General features: G+C 46.5%; 1 protein-coding gene across 2 annotated transcripts in view; it reads left to right on the plus strand.

Moving 5' to 3' along the window:
- Positions 1-8,039: 8,039 nt before the first annotated feature.
- mal2 (mal, T cell differentiation protein 2) overlaps positions 8,040-16,978 on the plus strand; it is a 68,949-nt gene continuing 60,010 nt past the window's right edge. Inside the window, exons 1-2 of one of the 2 annotated variants that reach the window (XM_089117473.1) lie at positions 8,040-8,311; positions 8,640-8,747. In XM_089117473.1, coding sequence (XP_088973599.1) covers positions 8,198-8,311; positions 8,640-8,747 — 222 coding nt within the window. In that variant the 5' untranslated portion in view covers positions 8,040-8,197. Of the gene's footprint in view, positions 8,312-8,576; positions 8,748-16,978 lie in introns of both variants that reach the window. The other variant, XM_089117472.1, reaches the window with a different exon arrangement.

Here is a 16,978-nt window from a genome sequence, read left to right on the forward strand (position 1 = left end):
TGAGAGTCCCCACGTCCGTTACCCGATCTGCTTCCTCTTTGAGGGGAAGCTCGTCGGCTCGCGGACAGGGTGATCTGACGGTGACGGTGTGGAACAAAAATCCGACGCTTGTTCCTCGGTCCACACCCCCCTCAGCACCCCCCTGTTGCAACCTGCGAGTGCTGCAGTGATTTAGTAGAGTGCCTCTTCGCAGGTGCCGTCTGTTTCATTCGGTGCTCCAGAGAAGGATGTGATGTCGATTACGGCATCACAAGGTGGGCTAGACTCCTCGGGAAGTGAGGATGCGGCTGCGTTGAGCGCCGGGAGTGCATTGCTCGTGTCTGATCCCGAGATGATGGCCATGCTGTCTCGGGCCGCTGTGAGCATTGGGCTAGAGTGGAACCCTCCGCCCTGCCCCGATCGCTCGCGGATGGATGATTGGTTTTTGGGCAAGGCTGCCACCTCACGGCCACAGCCGACCCCAATCCCTTTCTTCCCCGAGCTGCATGGGGAACTGACGAAAACTTGTAAGGCTCCTTTGACCTCCCGTGAGCGATCCCCTTTCCTCCCCTCAACGGCGCGGATGCCCGTGGGTACACTGGGATTCCCCCGGTGGAGCGCTCTGTTGCGATGCAACTGTGTCCGCAGAGCGCCTTCTCGCAGGGTACTCCTAAGCACCCGTCCCAGGCCTGTAGGTTCTCGTCATCTATGGTGGCGAGGTCCTATAGAGCTGCAGGACAGGCGGCCACTGCCCTGCATGCAATGAGCACCTTGCAGGTTTTTCAAGCAAAGCTGCTCAGGGACATGCACAAGGGCGGGACTGATCCAGGGGCGTTTAATGAACTACTGACCTCGCTCTCCGGGTGACTAAAGTGGCTGCACGCTCCCTGGGTCAGGTGATGGCCACTAACGTGGTCCAGGAGCGCCACCTCTGGCTCAACCTGGCAGACGTGCGGGACGCCGAGCGGACTCGTCTGCTCGATGCCCCCCTCTCCCAGGCTGGCCTTTTCAGCGGTGCGGACTTTGCCCAGCAGTTCTCGACCGCCCAGAAGCAGACCATCAAACACATCCTGCCCAGACGGCCAGCTAGTGCCTCCACCCAGCCGTCGGTACAGCCGCCTCAGTCTGCTCGCAGCCCCCCTGCGGCTCCCCTCCCTCCCGCAGGCCACAGCAGCAGCCTTCACCCGGTCCGTGGAGGAGGCCGCAGGAAGGCGCCAAAGCTCCCTCAGGCTCCGCGCCCCGCTAAACGCCAGGCAAAGCGGCGTTCCTGAGACGGGCTGCTCAGTGATGGCATCAAGTCCTTTCCAGGAGGTGGTAGCAGGCCCCCTCCCCCCGGTGGAGGGCCGGGTGAGAATCTTTTGTTCTCAGCTCCCCGCTGCTCACCCACGGGTGGGCAGCACCCTGAGTTGGTTAAAGAAAGACTTGACACTATCACTTAGCACACAGAGCAGAATGAGTGTGCAAGACGTCCCCTTGCGTCACTCATTCTTCTCTGTCTCTGAGAGAGCGGAAGGGAGCGTGTCGTCCCCGGACCACGCCGCTCCCTTCCCCCTCTATCGCCAGACCCCCGGCAGAGCAGACCCCCGTGGAACGCTGGTCCTTCCCTGGTCTCCTCTGTCGGGGAGCGGAGCTCGACTGCGCACCCGCGGGGGGTAACACCCCCGTGTCTGCTGGTCTCTCCACCCTGCTGCCCCTCCGAGGGGACGCCTATGGTTCGTATGACCCGGCTCGATCGGTTCCTGGGAGCTTGGTTAGAGTTCCCTGGCCTATCTCGCTGGGTCGCCCGAACGATCAGGCTCGGCTATGCGATTCAGTTCGCACGGTCTCCTCCCCGTTTCCGGGGAGTTCGCTTTACGGTGGTCGGTGGCAATGCCCCGATCATGAGAGCGGAGATTGCTACCCTGCTGGCGAAGGGTGCAATCGAGACTGTCCCTCCAACTCGCAACTCGCACGCCACCTCCTATTATGGAGTCAGAAGCACCTGAGGTCCCTTCGCGCTATTTACATTCAAGGAGAGCGGAACCTGGCAGCCGACAAGCTGTCACGGATCCGGCCAATCTCTGGCGAATGGCGACTCCATTCCCAGCCGGTCAAGCTGATATGGGACCAGTTCAGGGAAGCACAGATAGATCTGTTCACTTCCCACGACTCATCCCATTGCGCCCTGTATTACTCTCTGACCGAGGGCATGCTCGGCACAGACGCCTTGGCGCACAAATGGCCACGGGGTCAACGCAAGTATGCGTTTCCCCCAGTGAGCCTTCTCGCACGGACTCTGTGCAAGATCAAGGAGGATGAGGAGCAGGTCTTGTTGGTAGCCCCTTATTGGCCCACCAAGACCTGGTTCTCCGAACTCGTACTCCTCACGACAGCTACTCCTTGGCCAACTCCTCTGAGGAAGGACCTCCTCTCTCAGAGACGGGGCACCCAGTGGCACACTCGTCCCGATCTGTGGAGACTGCATGTGTGGCTCCTGGATGGGATGAGGCAGGTTTGAGTACCCTGCCACCTGCGGGTCTCGGCTACCATCACTTCCGCTAGAGCCTCGACCACTAGACACGTCTATGCGTTGAAGTGGAACCTCTTCATCAACTGGTGCTCTTCTCGCCGAGAAGACCCCCGGAGATGCTCGATCAGTGTCGTGCTTTACTTCCTGCAAGAAGGGTTGGAGCGAAGGCTGTCTCCCTCCACCCTAAAAGTTTATGTGGCTGCAATTGTGACTGCAATTCCATGAAGCAGTCGAAGGTAAGTCGTTGGGGAAGCACGACCTGATCATCAGGTTCCTGAGGCAAGCAAGGAGACTGAATCCTCCTCGCCCTCCTCTCGTACCCTCTTGGGACCTTAGTGGTTTTAAGTGCTGTGCAGAGGCCTCCCTTCGACCCAGCCTTGGCACTGCTCTGTCCAGTACGTGCCCTCTGGGCCTACGTCGACAGAACGCGTTGTTTTAGGACCTCAGACCAGCTCTTTGTCTGTTATGGTGGGAGCCAGAAGGGAAGGGCTCCACTGGATAGTGGACATCATTGCTTTGGCTTACCAGCAGCAAGGTCGACCGTGCCCCCTAGTGTGACGGCCCACTCCACCCGGAGTGTGGCTTCCTCTTGGGCTCTAGCGCATGGCGCCTCGCTAGCAGACATCTGCAGAGCTGCAGGCTGGGCGACACCTCAACTCAACTCAACTCAACTCAACTTTATTTATAGAGCACTTTCAAGACCACAAGTGGAACCAAAGTGCTGTACAAAATGAATAAAATAGAAAGTAAAATAAAGAAATAAAAAACAATACAAACACATGACATAAAAAAAAAAACCTTACAAAGGATTATCAAATGCTAAAGAAAACAAATAAGTTTTAAGCGCACTCTGAAAAACACCCAAAGAAGGACAAGATTTCACAGACAGGGGAAGATCATTCCAGAGCCTAGGAGCCGCAACAGAGAAGGCCCGATCACCTTTACCTTTCAAACGGGACCGCGGAACCATGAGAAGCAATTGATCATTTGAGCGCAGAGATCTACTGGATTGACAGCGGCTAATTAAGTCAGTAACATATTCAGGTGATTGGCCATTCAGAGACTTAAAAACATACAACAATGCTTTGTATTGAACTCTGTATCTTATGGGTAACCAGTGTAATTTAATTAAAACCGGAGTAATGTGCTCTCTCTTCTTAGTACCTGTTAAAAGTCTGGCAGCTGAGTTCTGAACGAGTTGCAGACGGGAGAGAGAGGCCTGACTCACACCCAAATACAAAACATTACAGTAATCCAAACGGGATGACACAAAAGCATGAACAACCTTCTCCATATCATCAAAAGTAAGGATAGATTTCAATTTAGCAATTGATCTAAGATGGAAAAAACTATTCTTAACGACAGCATTGATTTGCCGGTCAAATTTAAGCTCAGAGTCAAAAATGACACCAAGGTTCCTCACACTAGACAGCTTTTTCCCAGGAAACAACCCCAGGCAATCATCATCCACACACCCCTTATTTCCAAATAAAATCATCTCGGTCTTATCCTCATTTAATTGGAGAAAGTTATTCGCAAGCCAACACTTAACTTCGGCCAAACATGCATGGAAAGACTGAATGGCACATTTATGCCCATGTTTCAATGGTAAATAAATTTGAGAATCATCCGCATACAGATGATACTGAATCCCAAATTTCTCAAAAATCGAGCCTAGAGGGAGCATATAAAGGGAAAATAAAATAGGTCCCAGTATAGATCCCTGTGGAACCCCACACACAAGAGGGGCAACAGAAGAAAAATATTCCCCTAAACTGACTGAAAAGGTCCTATCCTTCAAATATGAAGAGAACCATTTCAGGGCTAAGCCCTGAATACCAACCTGATTCCTAAGACGATTAATGAGAATGTTATGATCCACTGTATCGAAAGCCGCTGTAAGATCTAACAAAAGCAAAACAACACGGTTTCCAGAATCAACACCTCGTAGGATATCATTAGAGACCCTCAAAAGAGCAGATTCTGTACTATGACCAGCTCTAAAACCTGACTGGAATCTATCGGCAATATTATTCCTCATTAAGTAGTCATTTAGCTGTGCATGCACAATTTTTTCCAGTATCTTTGAAATAAAAGGTAATTTCGAAATTGGACGAAAACTACTCATGTCAAAGGAGTCTAGGCCATTTCTTTTTAAAAGGGGCTGAATAACCGCATGCTTAAAACTAACCGGAACAACACCAGATGACAAACTAGTATTCATAATAGAAAGAATGGTCGGGCCAATTGAATCAAGTACCTTCTTAAACAGAGAAGAAGGGAGCACGTCACCAGGAGACCTGGTGGGCTTCATATGAGCAGTTATATCATTTATCTGCTGTAAAGAAACAGGCATAAAACTAGTAAATTGGTTCGTAGGGTCAACATGAGCGATAAAATCATTGGCAACAGATGAAATCTGAGATCTAATTCCTTCAACCTTACCAATAAAAAAGTTTAAGAACTCTTCACATAACTTAGCAGAAGGAGTAAATGAAGGAGTTGCAGTAGGATGAAGAACAGCATTTACAGTTGAAAAAAGTACTCTAGAATTATTACCGTTTCTGGAGATGATGTCAGAAAAATAATTTGATCTAGCCAATTTAACAGCTCTTTGATACTCATTCAAGCGGTTCTTCAAAATTTCATAAGAAACTTGCAATTTATCTTTAACCCATTTGCGTTCAGCCCTCCTACACTCCTGCCTAAGAGCACGGGTAGTACTATTCAACCAGGGCTGAGATTTGACTTTTTTCCCCCTGACTTTGACCGGAGCCACAACATCTAAAATCTCTAAACAAGAAGAGTTAAACTGATCAACCAACTCTTCTACACCTATGCAGGGAGAGTGTGACTCAATCAATGAAAAAAAAGAAGAGACATTAAAAGCAGCTGAAAAACTACTAGCTGTGCATGGATTGAGTATGCGAGATGAAACTGAGGCAGAAGCAATATTACATGGCGCACCACAAGGAAAGCTAGTGTTTACAATAACAGTCTTATGGTCAGAAAAAACAGTATCGACAATTTTCACACTATCAACAAAGAATCCCTTTGATAATACAAGGTCAAGGGTATGACCACGTTCATGAGTTGGACCCAAAACATGTTGCAAAAAATCAAACGACTCTAATAAATGTAAAAATTCTTTGACCAGGGGCTTTGAAGGGCAGCACACATGTATATTAAAGTCCCCCAAAATCAAAATATTGTCAAAAGAAGGCACAATCCCAGATAAAAGTTCAGAGAACTCCTGTATAAAACCCCCATGAAAGTTAGGGGGTCTGTAAATCAGTACACATAACACAGATTTAAAAGAATTCAGCGTAATTAGCTGAGATTCAAAAGTGCTATAAGACTCAGAAGGTGAAAGTCTACACTTAAACTTGTCTTTAAAAACAACTGCAAGACCCCCGCCCCGGCCAACCGACCTAGGGGTACTAAAAAAACTGCAACCAGGAGGAGAAAGTTCAGAGAGAGAAGTCATCTCACCAGCATTAAGCCAGGTCTCAGTAACAAATAAAAAATCAATTTCTTGAGAAAGAAAAAGATCGTTCAAAATAAAGGTCTTATTTGCCAGAGATCTCGCGTTAATCAACGCCATTGTCACTGGAGTGGGATCGGAAGAGGATTTCACAATCAGAGAGGAATCACAAAATGTTACCGGACTCCCGTCACGTGATAGAGAGCGAAGATTTCGAAGATCAGCTCCTCGATCCGCAGACTTACGCCTTACGTACACCATCCGCGATGACTGAGGCGTCAACGACGAAGACGGGAAGACAGGCACAATGTGTGAACATCTCAGGCTCACGACCACGGCCTCCGCCATCGAAGAGGCAGGTCCGATGACTGGAAACTTCCCGACCCTCTTTGATCTCGCAAGGACTCCAGCACGCTTCCCACGCCTCTTTCGCCGTTTCCTCCGCATGCACAGACATCCCGGCAGGTAACACACTTTCCTTAGTGTGATTGGCACGGAATACGAGTGCAGATGCCAATCATCTCTGAGATCACGAAATAAACAATCGGACACAGCCGATCGAATATTCAATAGCGTCATGCGATCATATATCAGAGGGGAGCAAACAGAGCGCGTGATAAAACAAACAAGAAACATTAAAAATAAAAGAGACAAGGACAGACTGTGGCAAGCCGGCAAACATCCTGGCGCCATCTTGAATGTCAAATTAGTCACCTAACACATTCGCGAGATTCTATAACCTCCAAGTGGAGCCTGTGTCCTCTCTTGTACTCGCTCAACCGGCCAGTACTGGACCCGCTCAGGTGTCTTTGCTTGCTCGCCATTCCACTCCACGGACTGGATAAGCCCGGTACTTTCCTCAGCTGCGCCTTCCATTGAAGCCCTGAGTCCTCCAGCACTGTTGATGCTGGTGCCAGTGTCTGTTGCCTGCGCGTCGGCTGGGTGCCTCCGTGTGCATGGTTCCTGATTGTAACCTCCACATGTGTATTCTCCACTGTAAGCCTCTCTGAGCATGTGCCACCTTGCCACTCCTGGAGTTAAGGTTCTAGCCACCCTATGGGTGTGACTCCAGTGTTTCTCCATATGAAGCCCCCTTGGGCCATATGTGTATCCTTAAATCCTCCCTACGGGTAGGCATACTGCGGCATATTCCTCTGGGATATGCTCCCCAGTGTACCTTGGTATTCCTGTGTCAAGTAGGATTCCTCGTCCGTAAGCTAAGTGCGACAGGGGTTCAGACTTGCGCAGGGCACTGGAAGACAGCTGTGAAGGTGGCGTGATTACACGGGGGACCCCCATTCTCTGTCATCCGACGTAACTCGGAGTGACTACGAAATGGAACATCTCATACTTTTAGTAGCTCTGATAAATACTAAATACCTGAAAAAACTTCAAATGTTCTGTGCACATTAGCAGTATTCAGATGTATATCTCTCATCATTGTTAACTAAACAGAGTCACTAAAGCAGTGGTCTTATGCATGAAACTAAAATTTACGAAAATAGGTCTATTCACTTCATCTCTATTCATGGATGGTGAAGGTTTTCTATCAACAATGACCTTTTAAAGCCTATTACCCCTTTCGATATGTTTCTAGTTCAATTGTTAGTATATAGCTACTGATTTCATTCAGTACCTAATTCAAATAAAACAAATCATTTTAAACTCCATTAATGGATTTTATAACTCCACAAATGTATAGTTTATTTGCTAGGGACAAATACATTATTACATAGATTATGTTCTCGAAGCAATCCCATGTCAGTAATACAAGGCTAATTCGCAGCACATTCACAGTTTTCTCTGCTTTTTCTGGGCTTTTCTTTATAATCATTTTAGTGTGTAACATAATATTTACTCAGGTATGTTGAACCTAAGCATGTGCATTAATCATTAACCAAAGTTGTGAAACAATTAATTTATTTTGTACGTGACCAAACAGAAGAAGAAAAATCACGTTTCACAAGAGGCACGTTTCAAATACCTTCATTTTAAATAGGTATTTAAATAGGCCTACCTATTTTTTAAAGGAGGTATTCATTCACAGTAAATGAAACTGCATGCCCTCAGTCCCAGGGATTTGGCTGAACTGTGGGAGTGAGAAAAGGCCGAACAAAATGGGAGTGGCCACACACCTGTCAGACCTGTTCCTGATACATGACTCCAGCAGAATTCTCATATGCATTAGTCTTTTGTTCAACCTGTGCTCGTGGAGCTGAATAAGGATGGCGGAAACACCGAACCCTGCCACTACCTCCTTCCCAGCACCGACTATTTCTCTACCCGTCGGAGTGGAAATACTGAGGACGTATTCCGGGGCCCTGATTTGTTTGGAAATTGTAAGTATTGTTGTTTGTAGCTATTTCAAGACTTACTGGGTTTAATTTTCTGTAACTCACAAAGGTGTGTCCATTTTATTATGGCAGAACACCCCTTGATAACTAAAACATGGCCCAAAAATGGAAATCATAACAATATGGCTTATTAATACTTTATAGTCTGACAGAGAACACAGTAATACTATATTAATTATGTCTGTACACACCAATTATGTGACACAATCTTTGAATTCAGCAATTTCGTCTTCTTTTTTTCAAACACTAGGTGTTTGGAGGATTGGTGTGGATATTAGTAGCATCAACAAATGTGTCCGTGCCATTGTTGCAGGGATGGGTGATGTTTGTGTCTGTAACCATGTTCATCTGTTCATCTGCATACCTCGCCCTGTTTCTGCTGGGCCTAGCTGACAAGATTAACATTGACTGGAATTTCATGGTAAGTGTGTATTTCTTTACAAATGCACAGTGCTCAGACTAACTCTAACACAGACATGGAGTTGACACTGAAGTGTAGATTATTGTATACAAATTTCCAGAACAATCCTCCAAGTAGAGTTTGGGGTAAAGTCTCAAGGTCACATTGTTGGAGCAGGAAATTATAGTGCTTGCAAGATTTAAGGTCATATTTCAGGTTATTTTATATGCTAGGAATACACTTTAAATAAAACGGCATCTTTATTTGTATAAAATAAAGGTAATTTTAAAAACATTTTAGAATTTGTGGTTATTTTATAGCTATTACACTACATTTAAATAATGATTTGATCACCACAACTTACAAATTTGCCCCAATTAACTTAAAAAGTTGCTGTAACAAGAAATACCTGTGAATAAAAAATCAAATTACCCTTTGACAGTGTTTAAACAGTTATGTTTTTTCTTTGTTGTGCAAAAAAAATCAACACACATTATGTTTAATTTAATTAAATTTGAGAAAGATAAATGGCAAGAAAATAAAAATCACAATTCAAACAAATACCGTTGTACAATGTCAATGTCAGGAAAGTGAAAAAGTGGGGGATTTTCAAGCTCTAATCTTACATGTAGCATTTAAAGCTGGCCCACAGAAACAAGGATAAGGAGGCAGAAGAAAAAGAAGAAATAAAAGAAGTTTCAATATAGTCCTGCTTTGCAAGCTGTAGAATAGGCCTTTGGCTCAGATAAATCTAATAGCAAGACTTCAAAGAATAAGCATTGTGCCAGTTTTCAATAATTTCGCACAGGTCTGAGGATGTACACTGAAGTTACAACAACTTCCTGTTTTATGGCGAATTGTCCACGCCTCGGACACGCCCATTGACGAAAACGTGCAGATAGCACAACTTTTCATCATCAATGCCTTTAGAAGGGGCACAGCAGAAATGTGAAGTCGATCCGACTAAATGCCTAGGAGGATTTTGTTAAAGTACGTAATGTAAATCATCCAAAAATGGCGGTAAAATTAGAAATGGCCGACTTCCTGTTGAGTTTAAGGCATCGCTCCAAGAGACTTTTCTGTGCGTCTGGACATGGTAGATGTACCACAGAACATGCCGGTCAAACATGCGGGGGCTGCTTCATTAAAGGTCACTTCCTGTTGCCAGCAGGTGGCGCTATGACTGTGGGTGAATATCGGCATGTAGATTTGTTCAGGGCGGGACTCTTGTCAAATGTGTAAAATTTCGTGCAGATCTGGGCATTTACAGCCAAGTTACTACAACTTCCTGTTTCATGGCGAATCATCGACGCCACGGACACGCCTATCGACGAAAACGTGCAGATAGCACAACTTTACATCGTCAATGCCTTTAGAAGGCACAGCAGAAATTTGAAGTCGATCCGAATAAATCCCTAGGAGGAGTTCGTTAAAGTACGGAGTGTGTAAATCGTCCCAAAATGACCGCCAAATTCAAAATGGCGGACTTCCTGTTGAGATTAGAGTATGGGTTCTTGAGGCTTTTTTGTGCGTCTTGATATGATTCACGTCCCCACCAAATTTCGTGCATGTATGTTGAACGTGGGCGAGGGGCTAATTTTTTCCAATATTCTAGGTGGCGCTAGCGTGCCATTTTGCCCCGCCCATCCGCGAAACCCACAAAATACGAAATTTTTCACCAGTCCTGACATGCGTGCCAAATTTGGTGAGTTTTTGAGTATGTTGCGGCCCCGAAAATGGCGCTTACTTTGCAGAAAAAAATAAATAAATAAATAAATTAAAGCTGCAAGCAGCGATGGGCGGGCCCTCGCACCTGTAGCGCGTTGGGCTGTGAGGCGGCCGCGTTGCATATTCTGCGGCTCAGCCGGTGCAGCTGTGAAATTTTTCGCTGCTTTGTTAAAGGTCACTTCCTGTTGCCACTAGGTGGCGCTATGACTGTGGGTGAATGTCGGCATGTAGATTTGTTCAGGGCAGGACTCTTGTCAAATGTGTAAAATTTCGTGCAGATCTGGGCATTTACAGCCAAGTTACTACAACTTCCTGTTTCATGGCGAATCATCGACGCCACGGACACGCCCATCGACAAAAACACGCAGATAGCACAACTTTACATCGTCAATGCCTTTAGAAGGTACAGCTGAAATTTGAAGTTGATCCTACTAAATCCCTAGGAGGAGTTCGTTAAAGTACGGAGTGTGTAAATCGTCCCAAATCGGTCGCCAAATTCAAAATGGCGGACTTCCTGTCGAGTTTAGGGGATGGGATCTTGAGGCTTTTTTGTACGTCTGGTCATGGTAGATGTACCACAGAAATTTCGTACATGTCGGTCAAACAAGCGGCGGGGGCTGCTTCGTTAAAGGTCACTTCCTGTTGCCAGCAGGTGGCGCTATGACTGTGGGTGAATGTCGGCATGTAGATTTGTTCAGGGCGGGACTCTTGTCAAATGTGTCAAATTTCGTGCAGATCTGGGCATTTACAGCCAAGTTACTACAACTTCCTGTTTCATGGCTTATCTTTGACGCAACGGACACGCCCATTGACGAAAACGCGCAGATAGCACAACTTTACATCGTCAATGCCTCTAGAAGGCACAGCAGAAATTTGAAGTCGATCCGACTAAATCCCTAGGAGGAGTTAGTTAAAGTACGTAATGAGTAAATCATCCAAAAATGGCGGTAAAATTAGAAATGGCCGACTTCCTGTTGAGTTTAAGGCATCGCTCCAAGAGACTTTTCTGTGCGTCTGGCCATGTTAGATGTACCACAGAAATTTTTTACATGTCGGTCAACCATGCGACGGGGGCTGCTTCATTAAAGGTCACTTCCTGTTGCCAGCAGGTGGCACTATTACTGTGGGTGAATGTCGGCATGTAGATTTGTTCAGGGTGGGACTCTTGTCAAATGTGTAAAATTTCATGCAGATCTGGGCATTTACAGCCAAGTTACTACAACTTCCTGTTTCATGGCGAATCATCGACGCCACGGACACGCCCATCGACGAAAACACGCAGATAGCACAACTTTACATCGTCAATGCCTTTAGAAGGCACAGCAGAAATTTGAAGTCGATCCAACTAAATCCCTAGGAGGAGTTAGTTAAAGTACGGAGTGTGTAAATCGTCCCAAAACGGGCGCCAAATTCAAAACGGCCGACTTCCTGTCGAGTTTAGGGTATGGGTTCTTGAGGCTTTTTTGTGCGTCTTGATATGATATACGGCCCCACCAAATTTCGTGCTTGTAGGTTGAACGTGGACGAGGGGCTAATTTTTTGCAATTTTCTAGGTGGCGCTAGGGAGCCATTTTGCCACGCCCATCCGCGAAACCCACAAAATACGAAATTTTTCACCAGTCCTGACATGCGTGCCAAATTTGGTGAGTTTTTTAGCATGTTGCGGCCCCGAAAATGGCGCTTACTTTGCAGAAAAATGAAAAAAGAAAAAAAAAATAATCCTAACAGTTTCAATAGGGTCCTCGCACTGTTAGTGCTCGGGCCCTAATTAAAGCTGCAAGCAGCGATGGGCGGGCCCTCGCACCTGTAGTACGTCGGGGTGTGAGGCCGCTGCGTTGCATATTCTGGAGCTCAGCCGGTGCGGCTGTGAATGTGCTACGCTGCTTCATTAAAGGTCACTTCCTGTTGCCAGCAGGTGGCGCTATGAATGTGGGTGAATGTCGGCATTTAGATATGTTCAGGGCGGTACTCTTGTCAAATGTGTAAAATTTGGTGCAGATCTGGGCATTTACAGCCAAGTTACTACAACTTCCTGTTTCATGGCGAATCATCGACGCCACGGACATGCCCATCGATGAAAAACGCGCAGAGAGCACAACTTTACATTGTCAATGCCTTTAGAAGGCACAGCAGAAATTTGAAGTCGATCTGACTAAATGCCTAGGAGGAGTTAGTTAAAGTACGTAATGAGTAAATCATCCAAAAACGGCGGTAAAATTAGAAATGGCCGACTTCCTGTTGAGTTTAGGGCATTGCTCCAAGAGACTTTTTTGTGCGTCTGAACATGGTAGATGTACCACAGAAATTTCCTACATGTCGCTCAAACATGCGACGGGGTCTGCTTCGTTAAAGGACCCTTCCTGTTGCCAGTAGGTGGCGCTATGACTGTGGGTGAATGTCGGCATGTAGATTTGTTCAGGGCGGGACTCTTGTCAAATGTGTAAAATTTCGTGTAGATCTCGGCATTTACAGCCAAGTTACTACAACTTCCTGTTTCATGGCGAATCATCGACGCCACGGACACGCCCATCGACGAAAACACGCAGATAGCACAACTTTACATCGTCAATGCCTTTAGAAGGTACAGCAGAAATTTGAAGTTGATCCTACTAAATCCCTAGGAGGAGTTCGTTAAAGTACGGAGTGTGTAAATCGTCCCAAATCGGTCGCCAAATTCAAAATGGCGGACTTCCTGTCGAGTTTAGGGTATAGGTTCTTGAGGCTTTTTTGTACGTCTGGTCATGGTAGATGTACCACAGAAATTTCGTACATGTCGGTCAAACATGCGACGGGTGCTGCTTCGTTAAAGGTCACTTCCTGCTGTCACTAGGTGGCGCTATGACTGTGGGTGAATGTCGGCATGTAGATTAGTTTAGGGCGGGACTCTTGTCAAATGTGTAAAATTGTGTGCAGATATGGGCATTTACAGCCAAGTTATTACAACTTCCTGTTTAATGGCGAATCATCGACGCCACGGACACGCCCATTGACGAAAACGCGCAGATAGCACAACTTTACATCGTCAATGCCTTTAGAAGGTACAGCAGAAATTTGAAGTTGATCCGACTAAATCCCTAGGAGGAGTTCGTTAAAGTACGGAGTGTGTAAATCGTCCCAAATCGGTCGCCAAATTCAAAATGGCGGACTTCCTGTCGAGTTTAGGGTATGGGTTCTTGAGGCTTTTTTGTGCGTCTGGTCATGGTAGATGTACCACAGAAATTTCGTACATTTCGGTCAAACAAGTGGCGGGGGCTGCTTCGTTAAAGGTCACTTCCTGTTGCCAGCAGGTGGCGCTATGACTGTGGGTGAATGTCGGCATGTAGATTTGTTCAGGGCGGGACTCTTGTCAAATGTGTAAAATTTTGTGCAGATCTGGGCATTTGCAGCCAAGTTACTACAACTTCCTGTTTCATGGCGAATCTTTGACGCCACGGACACGCCCATCGACGAAAACGCGCAGATAGCACAACTTTACATCGTCAATGCCTTTAGAAGGCACAGCAGAAATTTTAAGTCGATCTGACAAAATCCCTAGGAGGAGTTCGTTAAAGTACGGAGTCTGTAAATCGTCCAAAAATGGCCGCCAAATTCAAAATGGCGGACCTCCTGTCGAGTTTAGGGTATGGGTTCTTGAGGCTTTTTTGTGCGTCTTGATATGATACACGTCCCCACCAAATTTCGTGCATGTAGGTTGAACGTGGACGAGGGGCTAATTTTTTCCAATTTTCTAGGTGGTGCTAGCGTGCCATTTTGCCCCGCCCATCCGCGAAACCCACAAAATACGAAATTTTTCACCAGTCCTGACATGCATGCCAAATTTGGTGAGTTTTTGAGCATGTTGCGGCCCCGAAAATGGCACTTACTTTGCAGAAAAAAGAAAAAAATAAATAAATTAAAGCTGCAAGCAGCGATGGGCGGGCCCTCGCACCTGTAGCGCGTCGGGGTGTGAGGTGGCCGCATTACATATTTTGCAGTTCAGCTGTTGTGGCTGTGAATTTGCCACACTGCTTCGTTAAAGGCCACTTCCTGTTGCCAGCAGGTGGCGCTATGACTGTGGGTGAATGTCGGCATGTAGATTTGTTCAGGGCGGGACTCTTGTCAAATGTGTTAAATTTCGTGCAGATCTGGGCATTTACAGCCAAGTTACTACAACTTCCTGTTTCATGGCGAATCATCGACGCCACGGACACGCCCATCGACGAAAACGCGCAGGTAGCACAACTTTTCATCGTCAATGCCTTTAGAAGGCACAGCAGAAATTTGAAGGCGATCCGACTAAAGCCCTAGGAGGAGTTAGTTAAAGTACGTAATGAGTAAATCATCCAAAAATGGCGGTAAAATTAGAAATGGCTGACTTCCCTTTTGAGTTTAGGGCATCGCTCCAAGAGACTTTTCTGTGCGTCTGGACATGGTAGATGTACCACAGAAATTTCGTACATGTCGGTCAAACATGCGACGGGGGATGCTTCGTTAAATGTCACTTCCTCTTGCCACTAGGTGGCGCTATGAATGTGGGTGAATGTCGGCATGTAGATTTGTTTAGGGCGGGACTCTTGTCAAATGTGTAAAATTTCGTGTAGATCTGGGCATTTACAGCCAAGTTACTACAACTTCCTGTTTCATGGCGAATCATCGACGCCACGGACACGCCCATCGACGAAAACCCGCAGATAGCACAACTTTACATCGTCAATGCCTTTAGAAGGTACAGCAGAAATTTGAAGTTGATCCGACTAAATCCCTAGGAGGAGTTCGTTAAAGTACGGAGTGTGTAAATCATCCCAAATCGGTCGCCGAATTCAAAATGGCGGACTTCCTGTCGAGTTTAGGGTATGGGTTCTTGAGGCTTTTTTGTGCGTCTGGTCATGATAGATGTACCACAGAAATTTCGTACATGTCGGTCAAACAAGCGGCGGGGGCTGCTTCGTTAAAGGTCACTTCCTGTTGCCAGCAGGTGGCGCTATGACTGTGGGTGAATGTCGGCATGTAGATTTGTTCAGGGCGTGACTCTTGTCAAATGTGTAAAATTTCGTGCAGATCTGGGCATTTACAGCCAAGTTACTACAACTTCCTGTTTCATGGCGAATCTTCGACGCCACGGACACGCCCATCGACGAAAACGCGCAGATAGCACAACTTTACATCGTCAATGCCTTTAGAAGGCACAGCAGAAATTTTAAGTCGATCCGACTAAATCCCTAGGAGGAGTTCGTTAAAGTACGGAGTCTGTAAATCGTCCAAAAATGGCCGCCAAATTAAAAATGGCGGACCTCCTGTCGAGTTTAGGGTATGGGTTCTTGAGGCTTTTTTGTGCGTCTTGATATGATACACGTCCCCACCAAATTTCGTGCATGTAGGTTGAACGTGGACGAGGGGCTAATTTTTTCCAATTTTCTAGGTGGCGCTAGCGTGCCATTTTGCCCCGCCCATCTGCGAAACCCACAAAATACGAAATTTTTCACCAGTCCTGACATGCGTGCCAAATTTGGTGAGTTTTTGAGCATGTTGCGGCCCCGAAAATGGCACTTACTTTGCAGAAAAAAAAAAAAAAAAAAAGAAAAAAAAAATAATCCTAACAGTTTCAATAGGGTCCTCGCACTGTTAGTGCTCGGGCCCTAATTAAAGCTGCAAGCAGCGATCGGCGGGCCCTCGCACCTGTAGCGCGTCGGGGTGTGAGGCTGCCGCGTTGCATATTTTGCAGCTCATCCGGTGCGGCTGTGAATTTGCTACGCTGCTTCATTAAAGGTCACTTCCTATTGCCAGCAGGTGGCGCTATGACTGTGGGTGAATGTCGGCATGTAGATTTGTTCAGGGCGGGACTCTTGTCAAATGTGTAAAATTTTGTGCAGATCTGGGCATTTACAGCCAAGTTACTACAACTTCCTGTTTCATGGCGAATCATCGACGCCACGGACACGCCCATTGACGAAAACGCGCAGATAGCACAACTTTACATCGTCAATGCCTTTAGAAGGCACAGCAGAAATGTGAAGTCGATCCGACTAAAGCCCTAGGAGGAGTTAGTTAAAGTACGTAATGAGTAAATCATCCAAAAATGGTGGTAAAATTCGAAATGGCCGACTTCCTGTTGAGTTAAGGGCATCGCTCCAAGAGACTTTTCAGTGCGTCTGGACATGGTAGATGTGCCACAGAAATTTCGTACATGTCGGTCAAACATGCGACGGGGGCTGCTTCGTTAAAGGTCACTTCCTGTTGCCAGCAGGTGGCGCTATGACTGTGGGTGAATGTCAGCATGTAGATTTGTTCAGGGCGGGACTCTTGTCAAATGTGTAAAATTTCGTGCAGATCTGGGCATTTACAGCCAAGTTACTACAACTTCCTGTTTCATGGCGAATCATCGACGCCACGGACACGCCCATCGACGAAAACGCGCAGATAGCACAACTTTACATCTTCAATGCCTTTAGAAGGCACAGCAGAAATTTGAAGTCGATCCGACTAAATCCCTAGGAGGAGTTTGTTAAAGTACTGAGTGTGTAAATCGTCCCAAAATGGGCGCCAAA

This window comes from Pimephales promelas, chromosome 12 (genome assembly GCF_988280905.1).
Source record: "Pimephales promelas chromosome 12, fPimPro1.hap1.1, whole genome shotgun sequence".
Taxonomy (NCBI): Eukaryota; Metazoa; Chordata; class Actinopteri; order Cypriniformes; family Leuciscidae; genus Pimephales; species Pimephales promelas.